This window comes from Pseudonaja textilis, chromosome 2 (genome assembly GCF_049901715.1).
Source record: "Pseudonaja textilis isolate UNSWEBS1 chromosome 2, rPseTex1.2, whole genome shotgun sequence".
Lineage (NCBI taxonomy): Eukaryota > Metazoa > Chordata > Lepidosauria > Squamata > Elapidae > Pseudonaja > Pseudonaja textilis.
Window position 1 is genome coordinate 200,258,525 of NC_141991.1, and position 25,392 is coordinate 200,283,916.

Genomic DNA, 25,392 nt, shown 5'->3' on the forward strand with positions numbered 1-25,392 from the left:
TGATACACCTAGCGAGTTTAATGTTTACTAAAGGATTTGCCAGTTATTTTCTGCTATTTTCTATCTTCAATTCCTTTTAGCAACAAAAAATGAGGCCATTTTAAGTGTTTTGATGCTTCCAATTTATAGTCCACGTGGAATTTTTATGGAATCAAATTTGCTTGAAATCAAATCTTGTTCTTCTCAAATCTCTTATTCATATTAAATAACAATTCAATTTTTATCTGATATTGGCTGATGTGCACATTTATTATTCCTTGTTCCTCTGTGTGGTGGATGGAAAAGTGCTATGAAAGAATAAAAGATTTAAATATTTCAGTAAATTTATGAAAAAGGTAGGATTCAAACTGGTGGGCCTCATGATTCATAGTTGTCTCATATTGTATTATACAGTTCCATATAGTTTGCTTTTGTTTAAAAACAGGATACCTATTTTTTGTTATTCTTAAGCAAACCAATAATTCATCTGTGAAATACTAAAAAAAGAAGGCCCAACTGCATAGAAATCTAATGTCTTTTTTCCACTTCTTAAAATCAAAACAGAAAGGAAGACACTACACAGACATAGCAAGAGATTAGAAGGTGCATCTACCGTAAGAGCTGTGTTATACTGCCGGCTAGTGGTTAGTTGACTACAAGTCATGGTAATTCAATCCACACAGTTTTAAAAGATATCCTAATACAGTATAACAATGCAGTCATTCCAGATGATGACGCTTGCAGCAATTAGAAATAATTCCCTTTAGAATTCTTATCAAACTGCCATGTAAAGTAACAGCCTCAGATGTGGATGTAGGTGCATGAGCTGCACTTGAGATTAGCCGTTTATTTCAAACCTACAACTATATTTCAAAATGGAAAAAGCCATCTAAATGGTAAATGCAGAAAATATAGTACTTTTTGATTGTCTCTCATTCTGTTCAATTAGCCTCATTCCTCATTTGTAAAATTATACACTATATATTTGGAGGGGGTTGTTATTTTAAACTGTTGCATATGAACGACTTTGGGAAATGCAATATAAACACTCATATAAGTGATACAATCCAAGCCATCATCCATGGTCCCTTCCCGTTAATTGCATTGGGCAACCACTAAATTTTGTCCATCTCTATTCTAGTTTTTCTGGCTGAGCAAGATGACACATTTAGATGATTTTGGCTTTTTTTAAAATGCTAAATAGAGTAGGAGCTGGTAAATACAAGGGAGACCTCCCAAAAATCAGGAGCAAACAAAGAAAAGTATTACTGTGAAGAAAACTACCCAGATCTGCCTATGTAGACGCTAAACTTCAAGCATGACATCTCTTATCCTTTAAAGCAGGAGTGTCAGCTCGCATCGTCACAGCGTCATTGCGTGACATATCGTGACTTTCTTCCCCTTTGCTAAACCGGGCGTGGGCATAGCCAGCGCATGATGCATCCAGCCCATGGGCCGCGAGTTTGACAGCCCTGCTTTAAAGGTACTTGAATGTTGCTGTCTTTGTCTTCTCACTGTGGTTCCCATGTGACTAGGTGATTCCAAGGTATTTATAAGTGGTCTGTATCATTAGTGGGATCCTACCTGTGCCACTACTGGTTTGGTGAGTGGTCGATCGTGTGCATGCACATGCCCTTTACGCACCAATCAGCTGAGAGGATGAAGAAACAAAAAGCTAGGAGCGACCCTCCCACCCATCCATGCACTTTTCTTTTATCCTCTCAGCTGATCATCTGAGGCTTTTTTTCCTCCCCTCAACTGATCGGAGGCCTTTTTTTAGTACCATTTTAGGCTAAACCAGTCCGAACCGGTAGCATACCACCACTGGTCTGTATGTCTGCTATGTGGCCCTGTTGGTAGTTCCATATCATCCGTCTTAACTATCTTCACTCTCTTGACTACTATTCAGCCATACTTCTCCAGTCCACATCCCAATGTTCTCACTGTAGATCTATGTGAAGTAGATCAGCGAGTCAATATTTTGTTCATTCTTAGCATATAACATGTCATCATCCATGTAGAGCAGCAGTCCCCAATCTTTCCAAATCTGTGGACTGGCGGCAGCAGGGAAGGGGAGGGTTTCGCTTGCACATATGCAGCTTCACTTGCTCATCTGTTACTCATGCAGCCTGGTTCCCAATGGGCTTTGGCCAATACTGGGCTGGGGACCAGGGCTTGGGGACCTCTAATGTAGAGGAAGAGGCTGAGGCTAGTTCCACTCTTGAACTAGTATCTATAACCTACCCGTGTGATTATCTGGCTCAGGGGGTGCAAATCTATGCAGACCAGAAGAAGGGGCTAGTAACCTAACCTTGGTATATGCCACACTTGATGGCTCCTTGCATGATGTGTCTTAGTTGACTTCCAATGTTGTCTTCCACAATCCTACTGAATTCTTTAGGAAAGTCTTGTCCCTTGTTGATTTTGTATAGCACCAGGCATTCACAAATTCATGAATGTGGCATTGCGTATGATTACTCTTCTGGTGCATAATACAAGGTTGAAATTTGGGGTTCATAATCCTAGTTCCTCATTATTCTCATTGTGTTTGACACTGGCAGTAGAGGCATCATGAATGAATATATCCTGCACTCCATGTATTTGATGCAATGAAAATTCCACACTTAGGATGCTTTCATTTAACTTTAATATCTAAAATGGCCCAAAATATGCTGCCCTGCTCTTTATTGCTAAATAAAATAATTTCACTACTTATATTAAAGCAGTAAGAGTTTTGTCCTAAAAGAAAGAGTCTTCCATGTTGTATCTGCATCATTATAGTAATCCAGAGCTTATTTCAGGGTATGCGGAAATGTTAAATGATTATTCCACTTTACTAAGTGAAGTATATTTCTAATCTAAACTAAGGGACTGAAAATTAAGCACTCTGTTCTTTTGGGCTGGGTGAATTACATTATTGAAACATAATATTTTGCTATGCAGATAAAAGGGTTCTCTATATGGGTTTGCTTTTTCCAAAGAAATAAAAAAGCCAGTTTCAAACATTAACGCTCAAGTTTCACATTTTAGCTTAATAAAACATTAATGATCAGTGTCTAAGGCAAGATCAATTCTAACACATATTTGGGGTTGTTGATAAATATTACTGGTTTAGTAAAGGACTATTTTCCCAGGATGACTTCTCTCTAGTAGCAGGGATATTGCAATCCTTTACAGATGTTGATAACCTAACATGACCCTCAGATTTAAAAAAAAAAAAAATCGAAAGGCGATCTAGATGTTCAGATATTTTTAACCAGTGTTATATGAAGAAATAACTTATGTATTTGCCTGTTACACCTAAAAAGTATAAAAACAAAGAGACTCCATTTTTGTTCGTAATGTGACTTTCTAGAAAGATATCTGAACACTTATATAAGCGTATCATGTTTTGTAACTTGTTATTCTGCAAAGTTAAAAATGTCAGATTTTTGGCTGGAACATAGGGGTTTGCATTTTGGCTTGAAAATTAATGTAAGAGATGCTAGGGTCATTCTGACCTGAATGGAACTGATTAATGATCCATTGTGTTCAGCGGAACATAACAGGAAGATGCCATGAGAACAAGGGTGGTTTCCAAAGAAAGGGAAACAGGAACAAGGGGAAAAGCAATGGGTATGGTGTAGGGAATGATGCAGTTGGATAGATTGTGAGCCCAGGAAAGGGGCAGAGACTGTATATTTGAACCTGTATATATATTCCCCAGCCTGGGAAAGATGTCTTCTGCTTTGAGCAGAATTCCCTTTTGCAAAAGCTTGATAATAAACCTCTTGTTTACTGTCTCCAGTTGTGTTTTGTGATTTTCTCACAACCAGTAAAGCATGGGAACTGCTCTGACATTTATAAGAGATGCAGTAATAAAATCCCAATCCCCTTGATGCTTGACTTTTATCAAAAGCATTTAGCCACAACTTTACAGTTCTCTACAGATAGCATAATCAAACCAGTCTTATCCTCAAATTTGCTAAGCAGGGGCTGCTCTTAGTAGACCAGGAAAATGACATTGGAAATCACTTAACTATTGCCAAGAAAACATGGGTTTCTAGCAATTCAACTCAAAGGATTTTTTTTTTCAGCTTTTCATGTTTGTAGCGTACAAAAGTATATTCCCATATAATTGAGAAATATTGCACCATTGCACTCTTAGCATATATGTTAGTTCATTTTGGCTACCAATTGTTGAATTAATAATAGTAACACAGGGGATCCAATCCTGCTCTATGGAGTGGAGAGTTGGGATCTGACAGAATGCCACTTGAAGCCACTGGCATTTGAAATGTGGATTTATAGGCAGCAGTTACATATAAGTTGGGTTGACAAAATCGGAAATGAGGTGGTGATATGCCACCTGGGAAAGCCAAGGTAAATCATCAAAACCATAAAAAAGCAAAAGTTAGAATATTTTGGACATGTGATGCAGCACCCAGAAAAATTTGACATATGTCATTTAATTTTCCAAGGAAAGACTGAAGGCAAATGAGTCCAGGCAGAACATCATGGCTTCAAAATCTAAGGGCTAGTTTGGACAAACAGCATTTTTTTCATGCAGCTACTGATAAAAATAGGATCGCTAATGTCTGATGACGGATATGGCACAAGAACAACATGGAAAAAACCTTACGCCAAATAAGTTCAATCCAAATAAACAAAATTTTAGTGCTGTCTGGAGAAACCAAGGATTTAAAGTTGGACCTTCTGCCTGCAAGGCAGATGAATTATTTGGACTATTTGAACATGACAATTTTGATTGGATAAAAGATCCTTTTTTAATCAATCAGATTTGCTTGCACAGGTAGTTCCTGCAGCAAAACTAAGAGAACATTGAATCGATAGTCCTTGACTTTGATGCCTTCTTTTAATGACAGTTTGAAGTTACGATGGTCCCAGAAACTCACAACCCATCCTCAAAGTTATGGCTGTTCTAGTCACATGGTCACATTGACCAGAACAACCATAACTGGTTGGGCATTTTGCACCCAATTCCCATTTATAATGGTTGAAGCATCTTGTGGTCATGTAATCACAATTCGCAATCTTCTCAGCCAGCTTTTGACAAAATCGAGAAACCAGATTCACTTAAGTGAATTGCATGATTCACTTAACCATGCAATTTGCTTAACGACTGTGATTGGCTTAATGACTATAGTAAAAGGGTCTGATTATGTGACTACTAGCTTAATTACATCACTTAACAACCAAAATACAAGTCCCAATTGTCTTTTTTCTGTCTTTGAGAAGCAATCGATAGGGGTTGAAATCCCTTCAGTTTACTTTGAATTATTTCTATTGATAGATGCTTTTCTTAAAGCATCCCATGTAGCATAAATAAGAATTCGTTCTGAGAAAGATTTCTTGATATTGGGCCAGTTTGTAGTAACTAGTTAGCAAAACCCTACATTATATAAATAATTCATAAATACTTTTAACAGGAGACAAAAGATACCAAAATCATATTACAACCTTGAATAATATAGTTCGCAAATTTATTATGCATTAGGAAGCTTATTAACTTAAAAACCAAACTGCATAGTACAAAAGGTTTGATATCTTTGCTTAAGGCGGACCAAGTTTCAAAATATATATATATATATATTTAAATTTTGTTCCGTCATTACACAATCCTTTATAAAAGCTGTATATCTGTCAGTGCCCTCATGACATTTATAAATACAAGATTTACACAGTACCCCATCAGGAAAAAAAGTAGAACTTTTTATAAATATCTACATATAAAACATTCATAAGAGTACTTCGTTAGATTTTTGTGTAATGTTCCATTTTTACTGCCACAAAATACACAGAAACCTGTGCAATTTCAAAAATGCTTCTAAAAATTGTAACATGGTACTTTGTAGAAACTAAATAATCTTTTAAAGTCTTTTTAGATAGACATTTCACAATTATAATTCTATGATTCTTCAGAGATTGATACGAAGGCTAAATATAGCTGATAATAATGTACACTAAATAGCAGTTAAGGCAGGAGTGAAATTAAGTGGGCCAGAAATGTTTCATATGGCAGTTAAAAGATGACAGATGATGCAATAAATACACATCAATATAAATTGCCTCAGCACCCATTTAATTAGTTCATGTGTCAGAACCGGCTACGCTGGTTGTGCCAGAAGTGAGCATCACTAACGCTATCAGAGGAATTATCATCATTGCCTTGCTCAGGTTTTCAATAGGAGCCCTTTTAATTAACATCTCAGTTAGAGAGTTTAAAAACAAGGGTTGAAAATGCACCAATAATTTATCTTTCAATTGACATTCCCTGCACACTTTTAAATAGTTCAGCAATATTCAATCCACCAGGCAGCATGTTAAGAGAGAGAGAGATAAGAGTGTATTGATGGAGTGGGATTGTGATAGAAACTTTTGTCAGTAATATTTATTGAAATGGAGTGTTTTTTTCCCAAATCCCCACGAGCTACAAGAGTAGAGAAGCAATGAAGACATTTGGGGATGGGGGGAGGATGAGGGACAGGACCTAGCAGGGTTACTGTTTACTCACAGTGAATTTGGGTACTCAAGTATTTAACTACATCAGAAGATCCTCTTTCTCTGATACTGCAATTCCACATTCTCAGTTCAGTGTTGGGTTCGACAATAATTGCATGGATACAAAAAGAAAAACTTGCTTTGGACTGTTCTACAGAAAATCCACAGTAAGTGGTTGCAATCAGCCTTAATTGAATACCAATGGCCACTTATACATGATATCTTAGGTGAGTGAAATGTGCAAAGCTTCTGACAGATCGAAAGTTCACTCCAGAAGAGAACTGCTCTGGATTCAGAACTCAGTGCATGGATTCTGCCTGCCCAATAGCTGTCTCTGTTAATCTTAGAAGAAAATTCCTTTCATACGCTGCTGTCTTGAAGCAGAGGCTCAATATCCTCATCACTACCCCGATCTGGACTGTTGCTCTGGATACTGTTGATGCTGTTGCTGTGCTTTCTGGTATTGGCGGCTTTACTGTGCTCGGGGATAAATAAGGCAACCAGAAAGGCTAGGAGGACTGCACATGCTCCAAAAAGGAAAGGAGGGCCAGGTATGACTGCATTCTGTAAAAAGAAAATGAGAAAGACTGAGCAACCACAGATTAGTATAATGTGAACAATGAAGCCACTCACATCCGCATCTTTAACTGTCCAGTAAATCAACAGTTATGTGTGTCACTACTAGAACTGTGCTGCCAACATCAACAGACTTGCATCGATTTTGGCTGTTGTCGACAGTTAGAAACTTGTCTTCTCCAGCAATCACACTCCTATTTCATCCCATAGTGAACTGAGGAAGAATACTAAACCAGTAGGAAGTCTTTTTGGTTCTGGATATTTTGAAAAGAATCAAGACAAAAATTGCCTCGTATTCTTCTACATGTGCTGCACCAGGCCTAGGAGGGTGAGAACTTCTCTGAATTAAATTATAATTATTTATACTGAATAACTGTTTTAACGCAATATTAGATTTTAGAAACTGAGATCCTAAAATACCGTATTTTAACCTGTGAACTGTCAAAATTACACAGATACTATAAGTTTATGTTTCAAAGAAGCACTCTTCAATCCAAGAGACTGACACAGAACAGGAGCTGTTAGAAGGCCAAGGAGAAGAATGGCTGGCAACAGCTGAACAATATGAAAAAAACCAGGCAAGAGTACAAAAAGGTTATGTTTTAGCTAGAAAATCCACCAAAAGAATCAATTGCTGATTCACTCCATGTTATGTCTTGCAGTTTAAAATGAAAAAATATCAGTCATAGGATGCCTTATCAAGAACTATTAAGAGCCACTATTCCAAGAAAGATTTGTAATTATTTTACCTCATCACTTGGATCCTGCCTAGAAGCCTTATCCTGAACTGGTGCCAACTCATTAAGTTCCACATGGAAGAGAAAGAATATGAAGCCATAGAGAGCAGGGCCAAGACCATTGCACAGACCTCTGATTCCAGTTATTATCCCTTGGACCACACCTGGAAAAAAGCAAGTTCACAGTGAAGGAGAAATAATTTCTGCCGGCCAATCCCACTTTAAAAATACAATGAAAAAGCTCTATAGACTGCATTTCAAATGGATTCTGAGCTCTTATACAGTTATCAGGTTGACCTTTTTCTAAGCTGTCCCAATATTAACTACCTTTAAAGAGAGATCAGCTAGATTCAAAGGTAATGTTGCAGACTAGTAATTAATTTGAGACATAAATTTGATCTATGAGAAACAGATTTTCTTGTTAGATACTTTCAAAACAACTGAATTAGATCACTAATCTCAACATATTCTTTTAAATTGAAATGATTGGCCCAATTCAATTGTTTTGAATTCTGTATTTTAGAGAGCATACAGTATTTATATAATCTGACATTTAAACATTCTCATATATTCAGTAGTCACCACTAGATGGCATTAGCATGTACTTTCAAATTTCTAAAAACTATTCAGAGGATATTTAATTACCAACCCCGCCCCTAATGTAAGAGCTTATTTTAGATTACATTATACACTTATACATGAAAGGTATTCTATAAAGTGCCAACAGTGTATTCCCATTCTTTTTCATCAAAAATTGTGATCATTTTCTAACAAAATAAACATTGAAATGTCTTTTTCAAATCCTGGCCTAGTGAGAAATGAAATCACTTTGGTGATTATGACATTTCCATCATTCCCCATTTTCTATCCATCTTTGTTTCAAAAACAAGTGAACCTAGATTATTATTCTTTCTCACCATTCTTCCAGAAAGAATAATCATCTATGTCACAAGCAAACATCATTAAAAAATAAATGCAAACCAATCTCACAATCAACTATTGGAAGATGGGGAGTTCACCTTCCCCTGGAATTAGGAGAAGCAAACAGGACAGAGATTCTCCCCCAGCAAGGAGGTAAAGAGATGGCGGGCAAAATAATTACAAGTATCCCTGCCATCACTAGTTCTTGGATATATAGGCTAGCTGCAACAATGCCAAAATGAACAGCATATCATGTCCACCATGCAAGCTCTGCCCTCTTATTTGCAGCATCACGCTGCATGCAATTAGTTAAATAAATTATCACCATTATCGCTTGCATGGTGGACATGATATGCTGTTCATTGTCCTTTGTCAGTTGCGATCCTGAAGATGCCTATGTTTGTACTGCTAAGGGGTTTACTTTGGAGCTTCTTACTCCACATAGGTTATATCCCCAAAGGAAAATTGCCCTCAAAAAATTCTCCAAGCTAAAGAAATATCATTTATGAAGAGTCACAGTATGTGTAACTTACCTCTTCTTGCGTGCACAAGGGGCAATAAAAGATATAGACTGTATTGCTTTCAAAAGCTACTACAAGACTACTAACCGGAAGCCGTCAACTTACAGTTCAGTTAGTGACCGTTTGAAGTTGCAACGGCACTGAAAAAAAGAGACCTATGGACCATTTTTCACACGCAGCATCCCCATGGCTCATGTGATCAGCATTCAGATGCTTGGCAATTGACTCATATTTTGCAGTGTCCCGGGGTCAGGTAATCACCTTTTGTGACCTGACAAGCAAAGTCAATGGGGAAGTCAAATTTACAACTGTGTTACTAACTTAATAACTGCAGTGATTTGCTTAACAACTGTGGCAAGAAAGATCGTAAAATGGGGCAAAACTCATTTAGCAACAGAAATTTTGGGATCAATTGTGGTTGTAGGTAAAAGACTACCTGTATTACTTTTGTAAAGCACAAAAATTATACATCCTCAGTGATGCTGGGGCGGGAGGGGAACAGCTACAAGATCAGTTTTGTAGAAAAATAAGTCTGCTTTCACCTTGTTGATCTGAATCTGCATTTCGTGACACAAGAGCACTGATTGCTGGGAATGTGATACTTGACATGGCTGCAACAGCTCCAGCTGCCCACATCATCCTAAGCACAAGAAAACATAATGCTATATAATTTGAAAGGAAGGGTTAGCTTTTTTAACATTGTAAAGAATTGTCCAGGTAGTTCACAGAGTTTTATATATGTATGGTATTGTTCGGGTATTTTCCCACGTCATTGTAGTTGTGCTTTTAAAGTTGTAGCAACGTTTCGGCAGAATCTCATCTGCCATCATCAGGCTTCTGTATTGTGTTCGTCTGTGAGTCAGACTTAAGGTAACACAATACAGAAGCCTGATGATGGCAGATGAGATTCTGCCGAAACGTTGCTACAACTTTAAAAGCATAACTACAATGACGTGGGAAAATACCCGAACTGAATACCATACATGTAAGTACCCGCAAAAACTTAAGAAAACATATATAAATACATACATACATACATACATACATACATACATTTGTTGTTCTCTGATCTAGAGTAGGCGCTGGTAAATTTACCTGAGAACGCCCTTTCTATCTATGCTGCTAGAGAGCCCAGGATGGGTATGACTCCTCCTGATGACATCATCAAGCTGGGTCCGTCTAGCATAAAAGTAGCAGCCTGTGGGAGAAACCCCCCAGCTTTGGCGAAGATACTTGAGAGACTTTAGTGTCTCTGAAAGCCAAAACAGAATTGTGAACCATAACATACCTCACAATCTGGACGCAACAAGGCAGGGGCTGGGCTCTCTAGCAGCATTGATAGAAAGAACGTTCTCAGGTAAATTTACCAACGCCCATTCTCCTCCATGCTGATGCAAGAGCCCAGGATGGGACATACCAAAGCTTTCAAATCCTCGGGAGGGTCCTCGTCCGGTCTCTCATTCCAAAGTAGGCACCACCCACTGAAGAACCCGTCTGCCAAAAGCCGCGCTTGTGGAGGCATAGGAATCCAGACGGTATTGTCTGATGAACGGAGACGAGGATGTCCATGTAGCCACTCTGCAAATCTCCTCTAGGGGTGCCTGGGTGGCCCAGGCAGCCGAAGTTGCAGCACTTCTAGTGGAGTATGCTGTCAAGCCGTGTGGTACTGGCAGAGCTTTGGCTTTGTAGGCCTGTGCAATGCAAACCCTGATCCACCTGCTTAAGCAGGAGAGGCCTTGTTCCCCCAGTGGGAAGGGGGAAAGGATACAAACATAGCCTCTGTCTTCCTAAACATTGAAGTGTGTTTGATATAAATTCTAAGAGCCCTTCTAACATCTAAGGTGTGCCAGTTGCACTCTAAGGCGTGGTGTGGACAGGAACAAAAATCAGGAACTACTATGTCTTGGGATCTGTGGAATACAAAATTTATTTGGGGTACAAAGGTAGGGTCTAAACGAAGAACTCTATTGTTGTGAAAAGTGCAGAGGTCCTGCCGTATAGATAGAGCAGCCAATCCTCCAGGGAGTGGCTACAGACAGGTTCACCAGATCTGCAAACCAGGGTCTCCTGAGGCAATGGGGGGCTAGGAGAATCAGCTCTGCGCATTCCTCCAACATCTTCCGAATGACCGCCGGAATGATGGGAAGAGGGGGAAAGGCGTAGAGGGGACTGGTGGGCCATCTGCTCCGAAGTGCATTGGTCCCCTCCACTCCCTGACAAGGAAACCTGGTGAAAAATCTGTTTACTTGAGCGTTTTGGGGAGAGGCGAAGAGGTCCACCTCCAGGGTCCCAAACCTGAGGGAGAGATCCCTGAAAATGGACTGGGGAAGGGACCATTCTGTGTGGTCGACTGGGCTGCTGCTCAGCCAATCGGCCTGGGAGTTGTCGACTTGAGATGTGGTCTGCTGTGATAAGACAGCAGATGTCTCTCTGCCCACCTCCCCAACCTTTCGGCTCCCTCATGAGGGTCCTGGACCTTGTGCCCCCCTACCGGTTGACGTGCGCCTTTGCAGCCATGTTGTCTGTCAACACTAGCACATGGGACCCCACTATCCTGTCCCTGAAATGTTTCAGGGCTAAATAAATGGCTGTGAGTTCTAGCCAGTTTATGGGCACAGTCCTGTCTAAGCGGGACCAGATTCCTTGAGCCATGAGACCCTCCATGTGGGCTCCCCAACCCAGGAGACTTGCATCGGTGGTGATGGGAGACCCTTCGAAAGGGCTGGGGAAAGCCACCACTTGAAGGAACGGTGGACCTTTGGAGAGAGCAGGACCTTGGCAGATGTGTGGCTGGCTCCTGCTCGTTGGAAGGGGAGCAGGAACCATTGTAGAGCCCGTGAGTGTAGCCATGCCCACGGAACGATGCCTATGCATGAGATCATGTTGCCTAAAAGTTTGGACAACAGTGACAGGGAGACAGCGTGTTGATGTTGGACCTGTCGAATGATCTCAATAAGGCTCTGCCCTTGGGCTGGAGACAGAAAAACTTGGCACAGAGTTGTGTTGATGATGGCTCCCAGATAGAGCAATCTGGTTGTTGGGAAGAGGTGGGTTTTCTTGGAGTTGATGGAAAAACCATGGTACTGGAGGCAATGGAGAGTGGTTTGAAGATCTTGATGGGCAGAGTGGGTGGAGGACAACAGAATCAAGATGTCGTCCAAGTAGCATTGGATCCTCACTGGAACAGACCAGAGTGAAGCCACCAATGCCGCCAGTAACTGTGAAGACTCTTGGGGCAGACAAGAGCCCGAAAGGAAGGGCCCGATACTGGAAGTGGAGATTCTGGTAACAGAAACAGATAAACTGGCGATGTTGAGGCCAGATGGAAATGTGGAGGTAAGCCTCCATGAGATCAGTGGAAGAGAGATCACCCTCCCGAACGCTCTCCAGAATAGAATGCAGATCTGCATTTTGAAACGCCTATATGGGATAAGCTCATTCAGAAATTTTAGGTCGAGAATGGCTTGCCACCCCCTTTAGGCCTTAGGGACCACGAAAAGCCAAGAATAAATCCCACGTCCACGTTGTAATTCAGGAATTGATTGAATGGCCCTTATATCGATCAGGTGACTAATGGCTGATTCTATAAGTGCCCTTTGTGAACTGTCCAAGGAAATGGGGCAAAGTAGAATTTTTTCTGGGGGTGGTGATAGAAATTCTAATTGTAACCCTGACCTTACTGTATTGAGTACCCAGGCATCTGTCGTTGACTCCTCCCATCTGGAAACAAAGGAGGCCAAACAATCTCCAATGGGAGAGGAGAACAAGAGATTTAGAGCGACGCAAGGAGCGACACCCCCCCCCCCCACGAAAGGGCGGTTTACCTGCAGCTTGTTGTCTGCCGGTAGCCTCATGGTGTTGATCTTGATGCTGAGAATACGCTCTCTGAGGTCTGGAGAAGCAAGAAGCGTTTTCAGGCCTGAATGGGGGAGGCTGGTATGGGGTAGGGCAGAAGTCTGCCCTCTTTCCTGTTGATGAAAAGACTTTCCTTTTGTCTTTTGTTTCAACAACAAATGGGTCAAGGGCATCTCCAAATAGCTTCTCACTGGTACATGGGGCAGAAGCTAGTTTCCACTTTCGTCGAGACTCCGCTTGCCAATTTCGTAGCCATATCAGTCTCCTAGCTGCCACTGATGATGCCATGGCCCTGGAAGAGAACTTGGCGGAGTTGAGGATGGTGTCCGCCAAGAACTCTGCTGCTGCTATGATCTTATTGAGGTCTTCATGCGACCTACAGTCTGATGGAGGTATGCGGCCTTGAAGTTGGCGTAGCCAGCAGATGGAAGACCTTGTAAAAAATGATGCAGCAGTTGAGGCCCGGATAGCCCAAGCCAAGGCTTGAGTGGTTATGCTTCAGTGTTTGTTTCGTAGCATTTGTACTCTGCCTTTAGTACATCCTCAGGCTCAGTTGGAGTGCTTGAGAAGGAGGCCACAACTGGGGCGTCTACTGGGGGAACTGCCAGAGCTAAGGAAGGACCCATGTTATAGAACCACCTATCTTGGGACGGTGGGCGGGAGCCTGCAGTGGGGAAGGCAAATTGTTCCTTGACTAAGTCAAGAAAGATGATGGGGGAAGGAAAGACCTCCGAATGAACAATGGGTTTGGAGAAGAGGGAATCCCTATGCCCCGATTGTACCACGAGGCTCAGGGGCAATTTCCTCCGCTGACAACTGGACTGTTACCAGTGCCTTGTGTAGGAGAGGTTTGAATAAAGCAGATTTGAATACAGAAGCCGAACGAGGCTGATCAGGCCTCAGATTTTCCTCTTCCTCCGAGAGGTTGGAGACCCAGATTTCTCCCTCTTCCAGATCAGAATCAGGGGAGGGGCTGTGCTCAGATGATTTCTCATACTCTCCCTGAGTGAGGTCCACTCCTTCCGCATTGGTAAGATGGGCCCTTTGTTCTCCATGGCGAGGTAGTCCCCTTTGGGGAATCTGCGCTAGAGGAAAAGCCGGGAAGGAAGGCTGAGGTCTGTCTGAAGGCCTGAAGATGTGTTGAAGCCCTTCTGCCAGACCCTGTCTGATGGCTAAGGAGACTACTTCGTTGATGTCAGAAGATCTGCCACTCGATGGAGGATCCAGGGGCCGAAGACCTGCTGTTGTTGGAGTAAAGGTGGCCTCTGGTCTTGATCGAGAGCTGCTTTGGGCCACGGATGGGATAGATGAAGAAGAAAGATCCCAACGAGTCTGGGCAAAGTTGGGACCTGACCTGCTCAAGTCTTGAGGTCCTGGTTGGATTTCAGGTCGGTCTGGGGACCAGGATTGGAGGTGGCTAAGAGGAGCTGAGGTATCTTCCCTCTCCCTAGAAGTAGCTGGCTGAACAACTAGAGGATTGGCTGGTTGGGAAGCCTGTTGTAGTTGACCCCTCATTTGCTCTATAGTTTTGCTGAACTGCCTTTCTAAGGCTGCATGCCTTCGTTTCTCTGCCTTTAATTCAGCCTGGGATGTTTTCTTAGGATCCAAAGCTTTGGCCCTAATTTGGCTGCCACCTCCCTTTGAACAGACTGGGAGCATTGTCTCCTTCTCTTTCTTTTGCCAGCTTGGGGGCCTTGAGAAATCAGGCCTGAAGGCTCTGTGTGGGCCTTGTCTCGATCCATAGTATGCATAAACAAAAACAAAGGTGCTGGAAGAGATCCTCACTATGTGTTGTCTATGCAGTAGCCTGAATAGGAGCTTATGAATAGTAGAAGCTGGCCTTTGGGGGATGATGCCACCTAAAATGGCTGCTCACTACTTTCTTTAGAAGAAGCTTTCAAAATGGGTGCTCGCCATGTGCAGTTGAAGAAGCCTCCAAATTGGCCATTTGCAAGAGCTACAGAGCTACACAGGGGTTAAATCGCTCTTTACGCTGTAAACAGCCCCGAATGGCGAAATCAGCAATAAAGTGAAAATTTACGATCAGCTGAGAGGCGCTATTATCGCCAATGCGATCTTTATGATCGTGATGGCCTAAATCGCTGAGGGAAGACTGTGGGCGAGGATCAAGGGTTACTACCTACTTATAGTCTCCCTCGGTTGAAGAAAACATCGAATCCTCGGCGATGCAGGAGAGTGAAGCCCCACTCTCCTGAAGGTGCAGCTATGCCAATGATGAAGATAGTTTTCGCTTTTTCTGCTAACTAAACTGCTTTCAGAGACACCAGCTTATGGTCATCGAAAGAAGCTGAGTCAAAGCTGGGGGGTTTCTCCCACAGGCTGCTACTTTTATAGTAGACGGACCCAGTTTGATGATGTCATCAGGAGGAGTCATATCCATCCTGGGCTCTCGCAGCAGCATGGAAGAGAAACAAACATTTCAAATAGTATTGCCAGGTTCAGCTCAGCAGCTTCAAACATGTAAAAATGACAGTTCACATGGATAATAATTAAGTTAGTTGGTTTTAGGTAACTAGCAATAAGGGTGAAAGAGTTAAAAATTATATATTTTAGGTCAAAATATATACAGTGGAGCCTCATGACCATAATCCATTCCTGGACTCTGTTTGTGACCTGATTTGAATGTGTCCAGAAGCATGACCAACTGCGCATGTGCGCAATAAAAAATGGTGCCAAAGGGGAAATCAACATGGAAAGGGAATCTTTCCACACCAATTTTGTTCGCCACCCGATTTTTGAATCATGACCCGATTCAAAAATCAGGTGGATTTTTTGTTCACCACCCGATTTGGTCACAAACAGGAATGTTCGCGACCTAAGGTTCCACTTACACTATTTTGTCACTTGCTTTAGCCTTATATATTTCTGTATTTAAAAATATGCCATTCATATTGAGGAACTTGGTGTGCTTTTTAATTAAAATTCTTCTGGCTATTTGGATACTGGTTGCAATTATAATAAAGACTGATTGAAGGCATCTCTACAAATGTTATGTATTGTCATGCCCCTGGTGGAGACTGACTCTGAGGGAGAGGAGCAACAGCAGGTAGGGAGTGGAAATGTGGCTCCGGAGGTTGTGGAGGAGGCTGGGGAAGGGCAGAGGCCAGCTGGGCAGTCAAAGGAGGGCCCAGGCCCATCCCCTCTCCATCCTAGGGCACGCAGGGAGAAGAGGATAAGGGAGACACGTGGTCTACTTGGGAGGAGAGGGCCTTGATCGTCTTCATGGGCTGCAGCTGTGACAACTGAATATGAGGACGGAAATGCATATGAGCGAACGCTGGAAACAAAGCGTGGAATTATCTCTTGTTTATGGTTCCTTTCAGAATTTGCCGTCCTTCCCAGTGTGTGTTCTGTTATCTGTGGACGTCCTCCAGCCCTTATCTTGCCTGGTTTGTGTTGTTTTTCCCTCCTTCTTGTAACTGCTTTTGTGGGAGATTTTGTCTTCCATCAAAGATATTTGGAGCTTGAAAGCAAAGTGAAGGAATAAAAGGGGCTTCATCGGGTTTTTGTGACTGGGTTTATTTTGTATCCCCGCCCAGGTTATCACATGTATTTTGTTAGTTGTCTAAGATCTAAAGCCAGGCTTTGTATTACAGCTGGTACAAAATTTGAATACCCGTGGAAGGTTTTTCACTCTACCAGCTGTAAAGCAAAGAAAACTGCAATGAAAAACAAGTTAGGCACACATTTAGTTAGTCCCTTATATCAACATTATTTTTCAACTAGATTATACTAATTATATGAGACTACCCTTCAAAACCACCCCAAAATGTCAGCTGATGGGAAATGTAACTATGTGCATGATAATACGTCAGATTTATTATTACCATGTTACACTGCCATAATATGAGCTGTACTGGCTCCCAGCTTGTTTCCAAGAAATTGGTTTTTACCTATAAAGTCCAACATGACTTGAGATCTGGGTATCTTGAGAGCACTTCTTCCAGGAAGAAGTGATCCAACCAGCGCATAGAGAATATCTACTATGAGCTGCGGTGGTGCAGTGGTTAGAGTGCAGTACTGCAGGCTACTTCTGCTGCCTGCTGGTCAAATCTCACCAGGCTCAAGGTTGATTCAGCCTTCCATCCTTCCAAGGTGGGTAAAATGAGGACCCAGATTGTTGAGGGCAAGAGGCTGGTTCTGTAAACCGCTTAGAGAGGGCTATAAAGCACTGTAAAGTGGTATATAAATCTAAGTGCTATTGGTACTGGGGTATCTGTCAGAAGATGATTCTAAAAGGGCTTTATCTGTAAGACTATATAGTATAACTTCTCTTATTCAGTTATTTATTAAGATCTGACTACTCTGGAAGCTAAAACTTTGCTGTCATGAGTGAAATGCATCATAAATATTGTGTGATATCATTTTGGGAGGATATATTTATAGTTTTCTTGTTCTTTCTCTGTGCCTCTCTTTCTGTGTCTGTCTGTCTGTCTGTCTCTGTGTGTGTAAAAATAAGCCATTATATCTTTCTATTAAAAAGTGCTTAATTTCAAAATTTAGCAAATCAAAATTGCCTTTACCCTTGTTACTCATTACTACATCTACATCTTTTCTTTAAAATCTGTTTTGTCACCAGCCACAGTCCAAATTCTAAGTTTTGACATATAATATTGTCAATTACTTAAAACTCTGTAAACAACTTACGATCTTGGCCAATGGTTATTAGTCTTGATGTCAAAACACCTTTCTTAGCTTGGAAACCACTGGGCTTTCTAGTGCACTTGGTTGGCCAAAATGAAGACTGACTGCTAGACTAGATGGCAAAGAATCTGATCCAGCAGAAAATTATGTTCTTAAAGCATCTCTTCCTGTATCATCCTATTTGTGATCTGACCATGGAGTTATTACATCTACGAGTTAGAACTGTACATAAAAATATGGCCCAAGTAGGTTTACCATACCTTCCATGCCCAGAAGCACACAACATGCAACATATTCATTAAATTGTTAAAAAGGAAACTAGGAAGAGTCAATTAAAAACACATCTGCACTGCACTTACCAAGGCTGAGAGCCAAAACCATACCAGGCCAGCTGGAACATCTGAAAACCAAGGCCAAGCAGTACTGTGTTTTTGTTCCCTATAGACCTCATTAGAATGCTGAGAAAGACAGTCTACAAAAAGTCAGAAAACGCATTATGCAATTTATTTATAAATCAGTACCTGAATAAATGCAGTGGCAAAAAAGACATTTTAAAATTAATTTGTATGGCTGTGCAACGATCATCTAGAACCAATATCAATTTTTCATTTATCATCTCCTTTTAATGACCTCATAATCCCTTGCAGGATGGGAGTCTGGTCAACTAAATGGAGCTGAGTGTTTACTGGCCAGATGCTCTTCCTGTCACCAATACAGAGTTATATTCAGCAGATATATTCTTATCGTGCCGAGATAGAAATATCTGCCTTTATCTAGGATCGAACTCACAGCTCCTGATAGTGAGGCGAGAATTCCACCTCTAGGCCCACCACTCATCAATTTTTCATTAGTGTGTGCACAAATTGAGCATCAACTTTTGGGGGGGCCCTTCAAAATTACAACCAAAGCCTCATGATATATTTCCAAGGAAAGGCCTTGATAAAAGCACTGACAAAAAAAGTCTTTCCAATAAGAAAGCTGCTAGGTGAAGTCAAACATTCAAGTTACCTTGCAAACAAGCAAGGTCAAATGCTCACTAGTACAATGTAATGTTGCGCCTGAAAAATGTTGGAAACTACAACTGCTACAAATGGCATGCAATGAGGAAGCTGATTTGGACTACAAGTGGTCCTTGCTTATCAATAAGTTTATTCAGTGACTATTCAAAGTTACATTTATAAAAAGTTGCACCAGTCACAGTGCCTCCACAGTCATGTAATTGCAGTTTGGGTGCTTGGAAAACAGTACACGTTTATGACAATCACAATGTCTCACTAACCCATGATACTATTTGCAACCTTCATAACCAAGCTTCTGACAAGCAACATCAATGGAGAAGCCAGCAGGAAGTGTTAAGTCATGGTCACAGGACAACAACTGTAGGTGATTCGCTTCCTGAGCCAGAACTAACATAAGGAGTGTGACGTTTTACTTTACAACATGTCACTTAATGACAGAGCTGCTGGTCCCAATTGCAGATTGGTAAATTAGGACTGCCCGTACATGTTTTGAGTATTACAAGTATTCTGTGTGATCTGCGCTAGGTGATGGTTTGTTGTTTTCATGTTTAGTTTCACATGCCTGGTTTTCACTTTTTAAGCATTGATCAGCTTTATGGGAGAGAACCACTTTCTCCCATAGGCTCTACCAACATGTATCAATCATAATCTAAAACATTTTTTTTCAAATGTTCACTCTGTAAACGATAATCAGGACAAAGATTTTCTGCTGCAGAATTTTTATTAATTGGTCAGACTCCAATTCTCTGTCAGGATCTGGTAAAAGAAACCAGCTTTTAACATTTTGATTGTTCTTATTTAATGCAATTTTGGACTGATATATTACTCAACATTCTGTTAAGTATTTTGAATTATTTTGTTAAACATTAATTTGATATAAAATGTGTACCTTTTGTCATATTTTCTCTTTATTTTATAGTAGTTAGGCCTTACATAGACATTTTACTTGCACGAACATAATTTGCAAAGTACCTTTCATCACTTAATTAATGTTTTAGTTATGTGTGCTTGTTGCAACTTTTTAAAACCTTATTAAAATTATGCTTACCTGAGCAACTATAGAAAGAATGCCAATCACAGCTATGAATGTTGCAATGCTTGCATACTCAAATTTTATCACCTGTAAATAAATCAAACAAAATCTGGACTTAAAGCTTCACAGCTACTGAAAATCTGAAATTTCAGAAAAAGGAATGATTATAGTACTTACAGAAAGTAAATTTACAAAAGGAAAACAAACTTGGAGAGAACACCAAATCTTAGATGATTTTTGTGATGTATGTAACTTCTAAAAAAGAACTTGTGAAAACAAGTGTTGATTAAAATCCACAAGTATCAACTTCAGTCAAATAAAAATCAACCAATTCCACAATACCATGACCAAAGCTTTGCTAATATATACTGCCATATGCAGGATAGCACAGCACTGCACAACAATTTCAATTCAAAATATTCTCATGTACCTTCATAAGATTTTCCATGTTGAGGTACATAAACACACAAACACATACACACATCCCCATTGTTTTGAAGATGATGCAACCTGTTTGAACCATTTGGGAAGCCATTGCTCAGAACTGTATTACATCACGAGAAAAAGCTATTTACAATTTTAAAAAAAGTTTCCAGAATGCTACAAATCATAGCTCAGTCATAATTCTTGGGTAATATTGGCAGTTGGGACCAGGACTGCTGTCACTAAGCAATGCAGTAATAAAGCGTGGCATCCCAGGACCGCGTTGCTTAGCAAAAACAAACCTGGTACTATCAGTTGTCCTCGTAACCCCAGGGTGCATAGACTGTTAAGTGAGAAGTGGTGAGAGTTCCAGATAAGGAGTACTGGGGGGATGGCATGGTGAATAGAAGGTGCTGCTGGCAGAGGCTAAGGAGCGCAGGGGAGGCAGCGGGGATCTCGAGCAGGTTGGCAGAGGCTGCGGGAAGTGGGGGATGCTCCAGGGAGGCAGGCACTGCAGAGTGTGGGTGGGCAGGATCCCTGGGATCTTGTATGTATCAGGCTTCTTCGGAGAAAAAGTGGTGGGAGAAACTTACTGGGGTCTACCTATTTTGACTTTCTCTTTCAGCCTCCCCATTGACTTTGCTTATTAGAAACCAGCAGGGAAGTTTGCAAATGGTGGTATGACACAGTTCATTCTGAAATCATAATCATGAGCCAGATACCTAAGTGTCTACATCACAATCACATGACCCCAGGGACACTGCAATGGTCAGAACTTTTGAGGACTGGTTGTACACTTAAGTTCAGCGCCATTTTAACTTTGAATGGATGCCAAGCAAGTAAGACACAGGTCAAGGTCTATTGTAGTTACTATAGAAATCTACTTGTTAGCCTCCAAAAAAAGCTTAGAAGCTTAGATTAAAAGCAGAGGTAGGTAGGTACTAAGTAGACAGGCAGGTAGGTAGGTAGGTAGGCGGAATAGTTTGCTTTACAGCAGGCTCCCCCAATCTGGATATCTTTCAGATGGTTTGGGCTACAATTCCATGATATACTAAGTTCAGAGATCACAGAAATTAATAGCTCAAAATGTCTGGAAGACTTGAAATTGAGAAGATGTTTTTAAATGACTGCTGCTCTCTTGGTAAAGCAGTCCACCTTCCCAGCGAAATTAACATCCTGTCTCCAACTAAAAGTTACAGATTTATATTGCCTTTGTGCCATTTCTTAATTTGTTATGAACTTTTAAGAGAATTCTGAAAGAATGGCTAGAGAAAGATTTTAATGAAATGTTCTCTATCTTTTCTGCCCATCAACAAGATGTCAAATTTACATAGCAAATTATATAATACTCTCTTTTATTTCTGCATTACAATAACAGGTTTTTGGTTCCTTTTTCTTAGAAAAATGAGAAATGTGAGAGATCAAAGATAATGATACGTGATTTGCTGTCAAATACTGAATATATATATATAAGTTTGGAATCGACCTTTTCACTCTAGGGACAGAAAAATGTGACAATTAGAGAAAAGAATATTATATTGCTGCAGGGAAAATTTTAAATTGAAAAAGTATGTTGTTTTTAAAATAAGAATACCAGTAATTCTTGACTTATGGCCATTTGTTTAGCAGTCATTTGAAGTTATAAAGGTACTAAAAAGTGACCTATGGATCAGTTCTCGCACTTACAACTGTTACCACAATCCCACTGTCACATGATAGCAATCCAGGAGCTGATCAACCAGCTCACATTTGTGATGTTTGCATCATCTCAGAGTCACATGATCACCATTTGTGATCTTCCCAGATGGCTTCTAACAGCAAAATCAATAGATAAAGCTGGATTCCGTTAATATCTGAGTGATTCAGTTAAATTCAGGCAGCAAAAAAAGTCATTTGACTCAAAAAGTCATTCATTTAACAATCACATTGTTTAGTTATCAAAGTTCTGGTCTCAATTGTGATTTAAACTGAGGACTACTATGCATTATATTACAAGTAAGAGCTCCTTCAGATACATTATAACCATATACAAGCCCCAAAACATGGAAGTTATTTCTCATTCGTATCCCATATGACTACTCAATTTCCAAAGTAGCTTTTTATATGCATCTGAGAGAAAAGAAAATATGTGGGTTGATATTAAAGAAATTGGATTATGGGGACCATCTTAAGGGGTTAAAAAGGATCCTCAACAGTTTGTAATCTGTTAACATTTCATGAATGGAAAACGTGCCCGTTGCAAGACAGGCATTTTATCAGATGGCTCTTGACATGCTTTCAATTTCATCTGTGCCCATTAGTCCAATAAAGCTGGAAACCTCACTTTAAAGCAGTGGTTCCCAAAGTGGGCGGTACTGCCCCCTGGGGGGCGGTGGGATGCCTTAGGGGGGTGGTAAGAGGCAAGGGGGTCGGCAGGGGGGTGCTAAGACGTGGCAGGGGGCATTCAAGTTGCCAGCCCCACAGGCTCACTAACTGCCAGTCACGCAGCCCATTGACTGTTTCATCGCTTCGTAGCCAGCGCCTTGAATGCAGAACCTGCGGCGCAGTGAGCCTTGCCAAGCCTGGGGGAGGAGAGGTGGGAGGTGGTAGAAAGAGGGTGCCTTAGCTTGCAGGCTGCCCTCTCCGGTGGAAGTGGCGGAGGCGTGCCAGAAGGCCCAAAAGTAAAACCCTCCCAAGGTGCGCAATGGAAGGGGTGGGTGGTCCGGCATTATGCCCCCCTTCCCCGGAGAACAAGGGAGTGCACAGCACCCGCCCGGCCTCCGCCTCTCCAGCCAGCCGGGCTTGCACGCAGGATGCGGGTGGGTGCAGCTGCGGCTCACCAAGGGGCGTGGCTCAGCTCGGTTCGGCTCTACGTGGCCGTCCCGGACCTAGAACCTAGCCTCCCTCTGCAGCCCAGTTCTTCCGACTGAGCCCTGCACTTGCTTGCTTGCTTGCATAGTTTCCAAGCGATCGTTCCCTCCACTGGTCTGGGCTGCTTCCGCACACCTTCCTCCTCCCGGGCAGAGCATAAAGATGGGCGGAACGCTTCACTGAAGTTGGGAGTCTCTGAATGTGTGCAGAGTATCTCCCCTTGCTTGGCCCGATGGAAGTGGACCTTGAGTTGAAGCAAAGAGGGTGAGGTCGGCTGCACTGCTGCCCCAGGGAGGTTGGCATTGCAAAATGGGATGCCAAAGGGGGCTGTAGAAGGGGCAGAGGGGCAGCTGCATTAAGGAGCAGGAAGATCTTAGCCATGGTTTATTCATTGACTAAGCCAAAATCAAACAGCATGCTAAACTCTAAACCAGAATGGCTGGGTTGATATATTCAGCCTGTGTTTCTCAACCTTGGCAACTTGTGTGGACTTCAATTCCCACTCTGGCGTTGCTCTACTTTCTCAAAGTGCCACCACTTTCGCATTCTTTCTGTCCGTCCGTCCATCCATCCATACATACATACGTACATCCAAAAGGTCTGCCTCTCTCTCTGCCTGTCTTTCTGTCTACCTACCTACCTACCTACCAATATAGATCTATCTATTTATCTATCTATCCATACATCCTTCCAAAATGTTTCTGCCTGCCTGCCTTCCTGCCTACCTACCTACCTACCTACCTACCAATGTAGATCTACCTACCTACCTACCAATCTACTTATCTACCTACCTATCCATACATTCAACCAAAAGGTCTGCCTGCCTGCCTATCTACCTATTTATCTACCAATCTATCTACTTACATACCTACCAGTCTCTCTCTGTCTGTCTGTCTGTCTCTCTCTCTCTCTCTCTCTCTCTATCTATCCATCCATCCATCTATCTATGTTCGAAGCGCCAGCCCCGCAGGCATATTGGGAAAGTAGAGCAAAGCCAGTCAGGGAGGGAGGGAGGGAGGGAGGGGGAGGGGGGAGGGAGAGAGAGAGAGAGAGAGACCTGATGCATCTGATTGAAATGAGGCCTAGTTTAGACTGAGGCCCTTTTCCACACTGAAACATCTTTGCCAGCACATTGAAACATCTTTGGCTTCTATTAAAGGTTTTGTGGACAAAACATGGTCAAGACTATCAGGAAGCTCTCATTTTGTTGAGGATTTAAACAGGATCCATTGGACCAGAGCTCCACCCTAAAAATTACTTTTCCCCAATGTATTACAGTGCCAACTCTGAAGAAGGCAAAACCAAAATGTACTGGTAAATTACGAGAAAACACACACACACACACACACACACACACACACACACACACACACACTTCTAACCCTGCTGGAACAGTTGATTGGACTAGAATAGATATCTCATTATCTTTCTCCTCCCTCCCTCCCTCCTTCTTTATTTCTTTTTCTTTCTGTCCCTTCCTTCCACCCACCCCCCTTTCTTTGTCCCTTTTTCTTTCTTTCCCTTTCTTTTCTTCCTTCTCTCTCTCTCTCTCTCTTCTTTCTCTCTCTTTCCCTCTCTCAGGCTCACCCCATTGACTTGACTTGCTTGGGCAGGTCCCTCCAATGCAGCGGGCTCAATGGGGTGGACCTGTGGAGCCGGCACCGAGAACGCGGCAGTGTCAGTATGTTTGAAAAGTAGAGCAAAGCCAGAGGTCGGTAATTTTTGCTGCAAAGAATCACAAAAGCTTCTGGTTTGTGCACAAGAAGGGACACACATGTCAATGCAATTCAGCAACATGAAATAATGAGATACAAATAAAACAAATCAACAAGAATCGGCAAAGCATCTCTGATTAGATTTTATTCACTGCTAGAATCTAATCAGAGATGCTTTGCCGATTCTAGTGCAATGACCTGATCCAGCAGGGTTAGAAGGGAGTGTGTTTGTATGTGTGTGCATGGCTGTCAAAACTCCAAAAAATGGGTCAAGTATCTCTGGGGAGGCCAGTCATACATTAGAACACTTGCTAAACAACCGGCCATTAAGTGAGGACCACTTGTATTTGGTTTGCCAGTCACCTGGCCGTGTCCACCCAGTCACATGACCACCAAATCACACCTACTTTGTCATGTGACCAGCAAACCATGCCCAGCCAGCAAGCCACGCCCACCCAGTCACACGACCAGCAAGCCACACCATCAAATTAGGCCACACCCACAGAAATTTGAATCCTACCCCTGGGTGGGGGCACCAAGGATGAGTTTGTAGCACCAAGGGGGCAGTGGACTGAAAAAGTTTGGGAACCACTGCTT

At 41.8% G+C, this 25,392-nt stretch overlaps 1 protein-coding gene across 2 annotated transcripts in view; it reads right to left on the bottom strand.

Moving 5' to 3' along the window:
- Positions 1-5,444: 5,444 nt before the first annotated feature.
- LOC113438506 (solute carrier family 71 member 2-like) overlaps positions 5,445-25,392 on the bottom strand; it is a 127,359-nt gene continuing 107,411 nt past the window's right edge. For both annotated transcript variants that reach the window (XM_026703920.2, XM_026703918.2), the window contains 5 exons: positions 19,823-19,894; positions 18,115-18,227; positions 9,778-9,875; positions 7,806-7,957; positions 5,445-7,044 (listed from right to left, as the gene is read on the bottom strand). In XM_026703920.2, coding sequence (XP_026559705.1) covers positions 6,841-7,044; positions 7,806-7,957; positions 9,778-9,875; positions 18,115-18,227; positions 19,823-19,894 — 639 coding nt within the window. In that variant the 3' untranslated portion in view covers positions 5,445-6,840. The remainder of the gene's footprint in view (positions 7,045-7,805; positions 7,958-9,777; positions 9,876-18,114; positions 18,228-19,822; positions 19,895-25,392) is intronic.